General features: G+C 33.5%; 1 protein-coding gene across 1 annotated transcript; it reads right to left on the bottom strand.

Moving 5' to 3' along the window:
* Positions 1 to 916: 916 nt before the first annotated feature.
* LOC126695394 (formin-like protein 3) lies at positions 917 to 9,476 on the bottom strand. Its single transcript, XM_050392124.1, has 6 exons — positions 8,944 to 9,476; positions 5,023 to 5,752; positions 4,380 to 4,926; positions 4,081 to 4,283; positions 2,745 to 2,980; positions 917 to 2,503 (listed from the first exon to the last, which is right to left on the bottom strand). Exons 1-6 carry the CDS (start codon positions 9,085 to 9,087, stop codon positions 1,655 to 1,657), a joined length of 2,709 nt encoding a protein of 902 aa, XP_050248081.1. The 5' UTR covers positions 9,088 to 9,476; the 3' UTR covers positions 917 to 1,654.
* Positions 9,477 to 13,598: the final 4,122 nt, after the last annotated feature.

Genomic DNA, 13,598 nt, shown 5'->3' with positions numbered 1-13,598 from the left:
GAAAAATTAATCATCATTGGCAATATGGCACATTTACAACTTTCTTTTTTTTTCTTTTTTCCAAACAATTTAGGTTTTCAATTGTGTTGAATTTCTAATGATCTAATATTTTGGATTCCCTTTGGTAGTGAGAAAATAGTGTACAATTTTTTTTTATAAATCCACTTATTATCATAAAACTAGTGTGTAACATCATGCATATGCACGAGTACATTTAAAAACAATCACAATTTATATATATATATATATATATAATTTAGAATCTAATTGGATTGTTTTTTTCAGTTTTTGCACACAATAATTTACTTATCACAAAAATTAAAAAAATTAGATGAGACACATGGCACAAAATTGAATTTCAATTAAAATTCAATTTAAAACCTAATTGAATTTAGATTCTTTGAATTTTGCACCTAATAATTCACTTGACACAAATTTAAAAATTAGATGAAACACCATGGAGCAAAATTAGACTCCAATTTAGAATTTAATTGGATTTTATTTCAACTTTAGCTATTAATATATATATATATATATATATATTAATATATATTTGGATTTTTTTTTTTAATTTTATAATGGGGGTGGGACATTTTTGTAGATAGAGTATGCTATTTTTGGCCTTAGGGCTAGGCCTAAATGGCCTGGGCCTTGAGTCGGCTTGTTTAATTGGTCAGTATGTTGTGAGATTGAGGAATTGAGGGGAGGGTGTACGTCAACCATATGCAATGTAGTTCCTCAAAGTAGTGACAACACAATTATAATGAAGACTTTCAACAGATTACATAATGACCAAGAAAATATACTTCTTTAAACAAGTTGGGGTGTATGGGAAGATAAAATCATAATAGACTATGGACTAATATATGGTTCACAAGTGTAAATGTATAAGATGGCAGCAATAATGAGTATTTATATACTTTCTTCTGTACAACCAAAATCTTTTTGCTATCAGTAGAAATGTAGATGATACAAGTCAACCCGTTCTCAGCCAATCCTATTTTCAAAAATTAAACTTCCATCAGCTGACAAATAATCATTTACTGAAATCCAAGAATGAAATTCAAGTTTCATATTCTGTTGTTGGATGGAATTTTGATGTGGGCTAGTTCTTCTAACCATGATGATCTGCTCATCTTGCCTCCGAGAATTCCAAGCAACTTGAATAAATGCCCAAGACAGAGAAAAAAAAAATTGTAAGCATAGTCACATGAATTATGGGGAAGCTCTTAATCTTCAACAAAATTTACAGTTTGTACATATGGAGTTGTTTGAGATAAACTTCCAGCCATATTTCTATCTTGAAAACTTGTGCGTTATTAGATTGATGTGTCGGGAAAATTTTAACTAAACAACGAAGAAGGTTCAACACAATCAACCTACAGGCGGTGGGAAGGGGATTAAGAAATCCTTGCCGCCTAGTTTTGGCCATTTGCATCTCATAGGACATACTATAAAGTTGATGTAACTTAGACTCATTGACTCCGACAGTGATGCAAAATCTTTTTGAGGATTTTAACATGTACGCTATACCTTTTTTTTTACAACAATCACAACTTGAAGTTACTTGCATGCAGCACACCAAGCATATGCAATATGCTAGAAGAAAGCTTCTTCCAATTAAAAATTCTTATGTACCTATTTGAAACGAAAGCTATGGAGATAGATTCTCATCATCTGAACTAGAGTTGTTGTCCATTCGCCGCCCCATTATTGCAGGAAATAGCCGTGGACGTATATCTGTAGACTGCTGAGATGACACTGATGGAGCCTCTTTCTTGGTAATCCTCCCTCTCTTCATTCCGGCATCTCTAACTTCTTTACATGCCTTATCTAACATTCTCAAGAAATCACGTACAATTGCAAACAAGCGCAGGCCTTCATCCTTTCCTGCATTCCCATGGAAGTAATCTGCAGTACTTTTCACGAGAGCCATTATTTTCTTTTCTTCCTCCAAAAGCCCTGAAATATCAGCTTCCACAAACTCCACAAAATTGGCTAGCACATGATTGAATTCGCTGTCTTCATCCAGACTCTTCATCTCAGCATTTAAGAAACCTTTAATTTTTATCAATGATTGGCTGAGTTTTGATACTGTAGATGTTAAAAGATCAGCATCTATGAATGCTGCCTTTTTAACATCTTCCAGTTCATTGCTTAAACCTGAAACCACCAGAAGACCAAGCCTGCGATAGTGCTCTTCTGATTCTTCAGTGAAATCGTCAGTAAAATCATCTGTCTTCATGCTGGATAGGCTCTGGCTTTCTCTGGCTGTACGGACAGCTCTTATGCCTTCAGAACGGATAATCTCCTGAACAACGAAGTGCAGTAGTGTGGTCTTGCCATCCGTTCCCTTTACATCAGACAGTTTCAAGAGAGTGTCAAGCTTAAATGCATGTGCACCACCTCGGTAGGTACCATCATTCATGCGGTTTCCAGTTTTGAGAACCGCTTCTAAGAGTTTTAGGAATAGTCTGCTATTTCTTAGTTTGTTACAAGCAACCTGCCATTTAAAATGAGGCATGGTTATATAATTATGAACATCTGATACTGTTTTCTAAAGCAATAGAAGATCTGGCACATTAATGCAACATTCCACATAACCTTTTTAGCATATTAACTAAGAGAATGCCATAGTCCCCAATCCTGTACCTATGTATGTATACTAAATAGGAAATATTATATCAGAAATATAGCAATATAAAATTAAGTGTGAGACACAATTCCTATCTCTAGTGTCTCACCTCTAGAGTTGCCAAGGATTCTTTAATGTTAGAGACCTCCTCCCGAAGGGAACTCATGAATAGAAGTGACTCTAGTCGTTTAAATGCAAATGGGATGTCAACCAAGATTTTGAGGAATTGCTCTGCAGGGCCAAGTTGAGAAATATCACCACTATATAGCCTGAGCTTCAGTTCCTCTTCTGTTGACGGTGCCATCTTCAACAAAGTTTGAAGAAGCTCAACGGGAAGCTCATTACCTGATTCAATTAAATACTAGTAAGTTTTTGATGACTTCAAACCCAACAGTAAAGCATTTACTAAACAACTTTGGCTAGGTGGATATGAAACAAGGCATTAACTGTCATATACAGGCTGTTCATTGCAAGTAAAACAAATAATAGCAAGTAAAACAAATAATTCATTGCTTCTTTGGGGTAGGTTTACACAAGTTTTAATTATGTACAGGCCGTTCATCCTTATTTTCTTTAACATATTATGCTCACTTGTCATTACACAAGCATAGTAATGAGGATGAATGGCCAGCAGACAACATGCTTGAATCACCCATGAAGGTGAACTTCGTCTGAATCCCCCTCACCCCAGTTGATGTCAGCTAAAAAATAAAATACTTGAATCCTCCAAAATAGTGTTCTTACAAAACTTGCTTCTTTCATCTGGCAGAATAATAACAATCAATGCTTTATACGCTGTTCATTATGAATAATTTTACACACTGCAAGCTAACAAGAATTATTAACTAATTACGAAAAAATGGAGATGTTAAAAATATGATATAGGGTTATTAATAATTAACTATAGAGAAAATTCAAACTCAACCTAGCAATTCTATATCAACTTCTGGAGTTCCTAACTGGTCCACCAGATAACACTCATCTCAATTGGTTCAAATCTAAACTTAGATGAAGATTCAAGACTTCTTTTTTTCTTTTTTCTATCATTACAAATCTTGAAATTTCAGATGTAAATCCAACATGACATAATTATTTATTTGCTTCTCATAGCACACATTTTATTACCAAGCAGCATCAACTATTTCCTTAAACACAGCAGTTTCTTGTGGGTCCAATTATGGGGAAGCTCTTCACTGATGAAGTTAGAATATACCCTTGAGCTGAAGCACATAACATATAAAATGAAAAGGTTTGAATACAAAAAGATTGATTTGGAATTTAAGAGTGGATATTAAGGAAAAATTCTCCACGTGTAAGGAATAAAGAGCACACCATATAAATAAACTGTACTCAATTGATATTTGATAGTTGAAGAAGTTTCTTAATGTATTTTTTCCCTACGATAAGGAACTAAGAGAGAGAGAGAGAGAGGGAGGGAGAGAGACCTTCTTGAAGAGCGTCAATGACTTCTTCTGTTGTCACATTCAAGGCTCGTAGAAGAATTGATAAATTTTGTGCCTTCTTAGCATCAATAATCTGAATATACTGGATTGAAGGTTCAAGGGACGCCAACTCTCTCTTGCGGTTAATTTTATTTTTATCCATGTTGTTATAACCAAATAGAGACTCTATCATCTCCTCATTGAACCTGAAAAATTGTAATGAATTCAGAGGTTAAAACGACTGATTTGACTTTTGCTTATTCATGGAATTTGAAGTTATATTGATAGAGGTATATCCTTACTGAAATGATCCAGAATTGATCTCATGCCAAACCATTGATTGATCAGGGTTGGCAAGAAGAACCTTATCCCAGAAGAATGGCTTTAACTTGGTTTTTGGGGCTCCAGATTCACCATCAAGATCACCTCCCTCGCTAGAATCATTACTTCCTCGATGATTTAGTCCAAAATGTAAAGGTTGATATTTCCCAGGCATTGCTTTTGGTGGAGCAGGTGGAGGGCGAGCAACTTTAGGTGGTGGTGGGGGTTTAGGAGCAGAAGGAGCAATAGGAGGAGGAGGAGGAGGAGGAGGAGGAGGAGGAGGAGGAGGAGGTGGTGGTGGTGGACTTGGTGGAGCAAGAGACATAGTAACTGATCTTCCAGGAGGAGGCTTTAAATGAAGAAGTGGAACTTGCCCTGTACCTTCTGATGATAATGCCCCAGCCAGTGTGGAATCATTGGTTCCATGCTTCATGGACATGTCGGTAAGGAAAGAAGGATTCACTCCACTATTAATACTGAAGTCTTTGTTACTTGAATTTCCTATACTAACAGACTTTTGAGAAGAACCTGAAAGATTAAACTTACACACATCATCAGAAAATGCACTACTATAATGGAAGATAATAATGAGTCAATGATAAATAAAAACTGACAAAAGAATACCACCTGAGAAATCACTCATACGTAAGTTGAGAAGTGGCCTCTCATCTCTTTGTCCCTCTTTAGGTCCAATTTTGTTGCTTCCACCCTTAAGACAGCAAATGAGGAGCAGTGCAAGAAGGGCAAGGACTCCTACTGCAGTTGCAGCAGCAACCACAATTTTTTTCATCTGATAGCTATCGTCCTTTTTCGGTGAATTCTGTGGAACAACAGAGTGATGTGGTGGCAAATGTTTAGGACGTGGAGGAGGTGAGCTGATCACATCAAGTGAAGGAGCTGGCGCTTCAGGGGGCTGAACAGGGGGGTTTGGATTTGGAGATGAAGAACTGGAAGGTGCTAGATTAGATGGTGCTGGACCATAATTAGGTGATTCTGCTTCTGTTGTGCTAGGAGCTGGAGCTGGACTTGTTGCTATCTGTCCAGGTGACTGACTAACCAGATGTCTTCTGGGGGCATTTGGCAAACTGAAAAGCAACTCAGCGCACTTGATGAACCTATTGTTGAAGCTATCTTCATCAGGATGAAACAGAAAACTTTTTCTTCTTAAGCAATCCAAAACTAGTTGTCTCATATGGGGAGGTAGAACCCTTATGGCTTTGTCTATTTTTCTTTTTGGCAGCAATCTTGATTTTGTATTCCTGATTGCATCCTGTAGGATGTTCAAGTCAAAATCTTCAAGAAGATCCTTCCTGTCTATCAATTCTTTCCTGCAATGGACCCATACCTGCTCCACCTGAAGTCAGAATATTGCATCAAATATCTCTGTAAATCTTTCAAACCTAACTCTAAAAAATTGATATTTTCTGAGTTCAGTGTGAGAACTATAAAATTTCCATTACTTCCCTTAATTGCTGTTGCATACCTTGAATCACTAGAACCCTTACTTGTATCAAGGAAGCTATGCAAGAAAAGATGATGCAACAAGTGAGGATTTCTAGTACATACACGTACATTAACAAGAATGCACTTGTGTAAAGATTATGGAAAGTAAAATCATTTATCTACATAGCTAAATCAGTTTGAAAAACAGTAGTTACTATAGATCTGCCATTCTAGATCTAGTATTCAGTCTTTTGGATTGGCATCTATTCTCTATTGCTGTATCTCAGCTATCATAAGTGCTTAGATGAGACTGAACCTGTTTCTTACACTTATCTGCTTTTTTAAAACACCAGAACAAGTAAAACGGCTAGCAAAGAGCAGGTCCTTGAACTTGTTGTAGGGTCAACCTATAAACACAGCCTAAAAGCCAAAAACATTTGAAGCTCCAATGTGCTGTTACTTGCAAATTGATTTTCCCAGGTATTTGCAAACAGAATATCTAAAAATATTCTTACTTTTTGGTCATCATAACATTTGCTTCCAATGTCACATGTAGAGGAAGAGACAAATTAACTGTTAGACTGTTAGTAGCAACCAAGAGTAGAACACAATTGGGGAGCTAGCTAATCTTCCAATTATGAAAGAGTGTTTATTGCTTTCAGCAGAAAATAATGGCAAAAATAAGGTGCAAAATGTTGCATGGTTTCATTTGAAGGAGCAAGAATGTATCATTCACAGATATACCCTCATTGCTCTCTCACATGCTGATTTGACTAAATAGTATAACCAGGGACGGAACCAAGATTTGAACCTGGGGGCCAAAGCATGAACCAAAAAAATTCAAGTGACATGGTTTATTAAAAAAAAAAAAAATCATGGTAGGCAAAATAATTGCATTTTATTACCATAAATATTTAAGTCAAGAAGGAAATAATATGAACCAAAAAAGTTGAAAGTTACAATATGATATTCTAACATTTTCAAAGAAGAAGAATAAAAAAAAAAGAGGACTTCGGATCTCTAGATTTTGGGTAATTGGAATAAAAATGTTGATTTTATCACGTTGACCAACTCACCAATATGATAAACTCATACTTTTGGATGCAACCAAAAATCACACTAATGAAGTTTTCAAAACTTTGTTTGAGGATTTTAAAAAATTGGGATATTAATATTAAGAGTTGGCAATGCTACATCATTAATATTGGTTTCTAAAAGAATTTTGCATTTTATCTTTTGAAAAAATTTTAAATATTGTTGTAAGGACACAATTTGTAACGACCCATAATAATGTTGGGTTCGCACGTAAAAAGGCCCAAACAATATCATTTATAGAGTGTGAGTTTGAAAGGCTAGGGTTTGGTCACCAGATAGTGGTTTTTCGTGGTGTTCATACATAATTAAATCGTGTTCGCTCTAGGAGTCTTTCTCCTGGAGGCGGGCTGGGAGGCTTTGGTTTTTGGTCATTTTTCCCAGCCCCTCTCTTGGTGCATCAACCTTCACATTATATAGCTCTTTTTGGTTGATCTTATCCCTCCATTTGTTGATCAGGCAGGTGCCTACTTCAGTACCCGTCCCATCAGCTGTCCCTCCTTACTTTTTGTTAGTTGCGATGATCGAAGTCACCCTATCTAGGTGTCTTTTCTCATTAATATGGTTAGGATGTTGGCGGATGCATTTAATGCGGAGAGGACGTATTTACCCTGAACCAGTTTCGCACCGTACCCTCACGTGGGTCCCATTCTACTCGCATTTCCTTCAGGGGGTTTTTTGGGGGCAGCCTTCATCGAGACGTTGCTCTTCCCCTTGAAGTCTTGGAGTGCCGAGGACAGGGTCATCCTCGGCTGTTCCCCTCGACACTTCGGCCTTTCCCCATTCGTCCTCGGCAAATACCCTCCTCGGCACGGGCCCTGGGCCCTAATAGAGCGTGGGCCGAATCATAAGCTCCCTGGCCCCACAATTGTAATTGACTTTCCCATAATTTATAAATCACTTAAAAAGTCATATAAATTATTGTCACTCCCGTAAGGGAATTTTTTTTTCTATGAGATTTTTTTGGTTATGAATTATATTGAATTATGATATTGGTGATTTGTGGATTTTTTGTTGTGTTGTATTTAGACTAAGGAGGGGCCACGAGCCCAAAGAAAGGGTTAGATGATTAGTTTCTTTTGGACTATTTGGACCAATCCAAAAATTTGAGGGAGCCAACTATAAACTCTAAAATATGAGTTTTCTAATATACTAAATTTTTTCAAAGTAATGGTTTTTTTTTTTTGTTGGGGGGGGGGGGGGGGGGGCGCGGGGCCTTGGTGGTTCCGTCCCTGAGTATAATCATTCAAAATTATGAAAAATGAGACAGAAAGCAAGACATTTATGTAGACCTAATTTTAGAAAATCAGTCTTCCTTTCTACCACTGCTAAAGGATATCTTTGTGATGAACAAAAAAAACGTTGTCACATTAGGAGTTTTCCACTTTATACTTTACTAAGTACAAACTACAGTATCCCATTGGGACAGAGGAATTTTTATTTTTTTTCCCTCTTTGTGACATCATTTCTTAGCCATCAAGCTGGAAATATTTTTGAAAGCTCAAATACTCTACTAAGTATATTTATCTAAATCCCTCTTTCACTATTGAGAATTCAAAAGGTTGGATTAGAGTTCTCCAAAGTTGTCATAGGATGGAAGGCCAGAATTGACAGGGCCTTATGCTAAATTGAATTCAATTAAATCTTTTCTCTTGAACTTTTTGTCACCTTTGATTTAATTTAGACCCAATTTGATCCATTAATATCACAAACTTAATATTTACAGACTCAACTAATATTCTAAAGAAAGTGATCATCAAGAATCAACAAGCATTATAGTCAAATTCTCTTCATTTCAGAAACCATAAAACTCAGGAAACTGGCATTATTACTTCTTTGACAATTCCCACAAACCGAAGCAGAGTCATAAGGCAACCAATTGCAAACTACCATCCTAATACCAGAACCGCAAAATGGGTTTAAATCTGAAAAACCATAATTGCTACTAATAATTCAAACACAGCAAAAATTAAAATAAAATAAAATAAATTAATGCATGAGTTTTCATACCATTTCATCTTGTTCATGCGTTTTTGAGGAATCTCCATTGCTAAAAAATGTGTCCATGGTCCTCTTCGCGTCTGATCCCCCTATCGCCAATGTGCAAAGCAAACTCAGGAAGACAACCGCATAACCAGCCCTTCTCAATTCCATGTCTTCCCAAATCACTCAAACCGCATATTTTCCTTCTCATTTCATCGGAATTTGAATGAAAATCCTTCAAAACCACTCTAACCAAACCAAACCAAACAAAACAAATATTTATAATCTCTCCTTCTCAAATAGCCTTTAGCTTCCAATACTGCTACGTATAATTCAACATTATGAATTGGAATTCGAACGTGACCATGATACATGTACACCAAACATGTGTATCAAAGATTGATATAATGCTCAAAAGTGATCATGTTAAGGCAATATCTTTGCAAGAACCAATGCCACCAACGTAAAAGAATTAAAGAAACCAAATCATGCAAAACTCTAAGCCAACCCAGAAGCTGAAAACTTTGTTTGAATCCGAATTTTTGGGTGGTACGGATCAAATTTTTTTCTTCTTTTTTTTTTCCAAAAATAGTTTTTGAATGTGTATGGAAGAATTTTCTGTTGGGATTTTTGTTCATGCGAAAGATTTGATTTTTTTAGGAGAGACGAAGAGAGAGAGAGAGAGAGAATGACGCGTAGAGACTCAAAAAGACGTGAAGAGAACAATGAGGGACACCCATGAAATATTTATAATCTCTCCTTCTCAAAATTAATTTTTGCTATCTTTTCCTCTCTCTTTTTTTACATTTGTTTTTTTCAAAATAAATCTAATCGCTTAATACTAATTTACCTGTTTACAATGATCAATGTCTACTAGAGCACGTTACACTCACATCATCCACAAATAAAGTTGTGTATACAATTTTTTTAACTGAAATTGTGATTTCTAATAATTTTCCTTATAAAATTATCATATTATAATATATATATCATATCATATCATATAATAAAAGTTGGATTTAGACGTCGTGGTTACGTCATGTGACTTTACCAAATTGTAGAAATTTTATTAAATTTTTAGATTTTTAAAAAATTAAAAATGAATAGTATATTACTAGGACTCTAATTCATTTTTATTATTAAGTAGTTTATCTCTTTAAAAAAATAATAAAAAAAATTGCTTCATGTCTGCTTCATGTAAGATTGTAAGTGTAGATTAATAAAAAAATTATACAGATATTATTATTAATTTTTTACAATTTTTTTTTAGCTGAATAATTAATCTTGATACTTATCTACTACTACTTCTCAGTCCTAGAGTATATCTATTTAACCGACATTACTAAGATAGACTCATGTGTTCCTATTCCAATCGAAGCTGAACCCAAAAGTTAGTTTCTATCTGTGAGTTTCTCTCTCTCTATATAGTTTTGTTTGTCTTTTGTTGGCTTTTCTGTTTGGTTAGAATGATTCTTTTGTGAAATTTCTTGTGCAAGTGAAGTGAGTATTCTAACAATGTGACAATAACCCATGTTTTTATATGGTGATTTCGTAAATGGGTATTCCCCAAATTGGTTTATTTCTAATAATTATGTGAGCTTGATTGTGTGTGTGTGAGGTTTTATGTGTTAAATTTGATATGGGTATTTCCTGAATTTACATGGGTGTGTGACTCTTTGTTTGTTGACTGATGATCGGTTATTCTAAAATTCCTTTGTTACTATATATTGCAGAGGAGTTTGCATGAGAGTATGAAGATGAAGGCTGGGAAGATTTTCTTGCTTCTTCTTTGTTTGAATGTGATTACCATTGGAGTGGTAAAGAAGCTCCCTTTTGTGTTTTGTTCCTTAAATCTTTGATTTTTTTTTTTAACTGCTAAGATTGTAGGTAAATTAATATTAGATTAATCAGGACTCTAATTCATTCATATCTCAAATTCAAAAAATGAAGACTCTAATTCATTGATACCATAAAGTAAGTGTATCTCTTAAAAAAAAAAACATACAGCTTCCAGTAAGGTTTTTTTTTTTTTTTTTTTTTTTGGTATTAACTTTAACGTAAACAAAAAAAATTAAAAAAACTAATAACAATCTAGCTAATAACGATAATCATTTTTTTGGGATAAAGTATTTTTAAAAAAACTAATATGTAATTAACCTAAACTTCTTGATTAGGTAACTTCAAGGAGTTTAGAGTATTTGATTTTTACTTAGACTCCTTTTCTAGGTGAAGTATGTATATATATACACTGTTAGTTGGTGTAGTTTTTCATTCTCCAACTTATTGTACAATTTTTTTTTTTTTAGGCTTCCATTTTTCTACCTACAATCATGTAGGTATGTATTTTTTACTCTAAATTTTTATTATAATCAATTAAATATGTTTTATGTATTTGTTGCCTTTTGTTTAAGCTAATTTCCTTCTTCTTCTTTTTTTCTTTTTTTGAGGGGGTAATTTCCTTATATTTGATCTAATTCATACGTTAATGGTTTGATCGAATTTAATTATTTTGTTGTCCAATATATATGTAAGTTGTTGTAGTAAATTCCAATCATAGACTATTAAATTTACATACAATTTTGCAATCTATGTGGTACTTTTTTTTTCTTTTTTCTTTTTTTCAGTTTTGTCAAGAAAGATTTTAAGCATTCTAAGAAAGGTTTGTAATCTAGATGTAGAATTTTGCAAATTTTTTTTTTTAATTAGAACAAAGGTTTTATTCCTCGAATAGTTCTATCTTTAAAAAGTGGTCAATTTTATATTACTTTGTCTAAAGATTTTAATCATTAATATTATTGTTAAGAATACTACAAATCACTTATATTGTAGATTCATTAGATATAAAATTCATATGCGAATAGTTTGATACATGTAACTACAAATGATATTATAGCACAATTGGTATGTTAGAAGATAATTTTGTATTAAGGTGCTGCATTTTATATTTGATGGTTGTTACACCAATGCAATTTATTCCTTTCATTATAATAATTACTTATTTGGTTATAATAATTATATATATTCTACAAGTTTTAACATAAAACCGTGCAACACACGGACATTACATATCATATACTATATAATAAAAGTTGAGTTTAGAAGTCATGGTTATGCCATGTAGCTTCACCAAGTTGTAGAAATTTTGTTAGATTTTTAAAAATATATATAATTTTTTTTGGTTTCACACTAATTGTTCATATCAACATTACTTAAAAAAAAAAAAATCATAGTACACGTATACAACTACTAATATCAACCTTTAATTCTATTTTTTATTTTTTTTTTAAACACCTCATGGATAGCAAAATTATAATTGTTCTTATTGATTTTTTTTATACATCTCTATCAATTTTTAGATAAATACAAATACTTTTCCCAATTTTTTTTTCTTTTTTTTTGTGAGAGTTTCAATCTACAACGTCTGCTCTTGATGATAACTCTTTATCATCAGATCAAGACAGCAATCAGTTTTTGGTGTAGACGGGAATTGAACCCCAGATCTCTTATGCAACCATTAGAGACTTTACCAATTGAGCTAACTGGAACTCATTTCCTTATACTATTACACATATTACCAAGACCTTACGGAATCTACCAAGCAGCAAAATCTAGACCAATGCAAAGAAAATATTAAAAAGATGGCACATAATTGTTAGCTTAAAAATGAGTCCACTTATAAACTTTTTAAAAATAAATTATAATATAGATGAGACTTCTTTTTCATTTTCTTATTTATTCATTTATTTACTTATTTTTGGGTCATGCTATACATGTTTATATCTCTATGCCGTTTTGGCAAAAGTGAGTAAGTGACCACATAATTGATATTCTTTTTCTTTTTTTGACAGAAAGGTAGTTGTGAGTTGTGACTACACAAGGGATTGTTTATAATTTTTTTTTTTTTTTTTTTTAAAGAAGATGTCTAAGGAACAGTTGACTTGAAACAATCAAGCGTTTTTATTAGCATATTTGTAGACCCAATAGAATGTTAGTGTCATACGGACCCATTTTGTTTATTAATATAAATCAAATTTGGTTTAACATGCCAGCTCGATGCCAGTATGTGTTTGTTGAGATAAAATACGAACTTTCAATTTATTTTCACAGTTCTGTAAGATTGTGACAAATGTTCCAATTAATCTTCCCTTTCTCTTTCATTAATTGGGGTCAAATTAAAGTCATTTATTATTATTAATATTTTTTTTCTTTTATTTGAGATAAAACTATTCTAGCCTAATTTAGTATATGCGTATGGAGCTCATTCTTAGAGACTTGAGAACTCTGGTCCTTGCCCTCTCACACCCCTAATCTTACAAGCATTTGTGAAATAATCATCAAGTCAATGATGTGTGGTGATATTGTTTTTTTATATTATTTTTAAAAGGATGAATTCATTTTTTCTTTTTTATTGCTTTGCTAATTGTGAGTTGTGAGGCTTCTTGAGTTTTTCTCTCTCTCGACCAATTTATAAGTTTATGTTTTAATCAACTCCCAAGAGGCATTAATATGCTTTCTAGGATATGAATTAGCAAGTTGCAGGTGTCTTTCAAGATTAAAGTGAGTGGTTAACGATATAACACATTTTGAAACTTAAGCTGATGGGTAAAGTTTCAAAAGAAGTTATATTGTTAACCACTCAGCTTAAGTTCCAAAATATGTTATATTGTTAACCATTTACTCTT

This window comes from Quercus robur, chromosome 8, assembly GCF_932294415.1.
Source record: "Quercus robur chromosome 8, dhQueRobu3.1, whole genome shotgun sequence".
NCBI classification, from domain to species: domain Eukaryota; kingdom Viridiplantae; phylum Streptophyta; class Magnoliopsida; order Fagales; family Fagaceae; genus Quercus; species Quercus robur.
The sequence above is the reverse complement of the archived record's forward strand: the minus strand, read 5'-3'. Positions and strand labels throughout refer to the sequence as shown.

Bases quoted from the DNA above. Each gene is read 5' to 3' on its own strand.
- LOC126695394 (XM_050392124.1), bottom strand. From the start codon at position 9,087: ATGGAATTGAGAAGGGCTGGTTATGCGGTTGTCTTCCTGAGTTTGCTT. The intron at 4,927-5,022 runs GTATTCTTTTGT...TTAATCTTTCAG, and splicing joins TATGAGTGATTTCTCAGGTG to GTTCTTCTCAAAAGTCTGTT. The intron at 2,981-4,080 runs GTCTCTCTCCCT...TAATTGAATCAG, and splicing joins CATTGACGCTCTTCAAGAAG to GTAATGAGCTTCCCGTTGAG.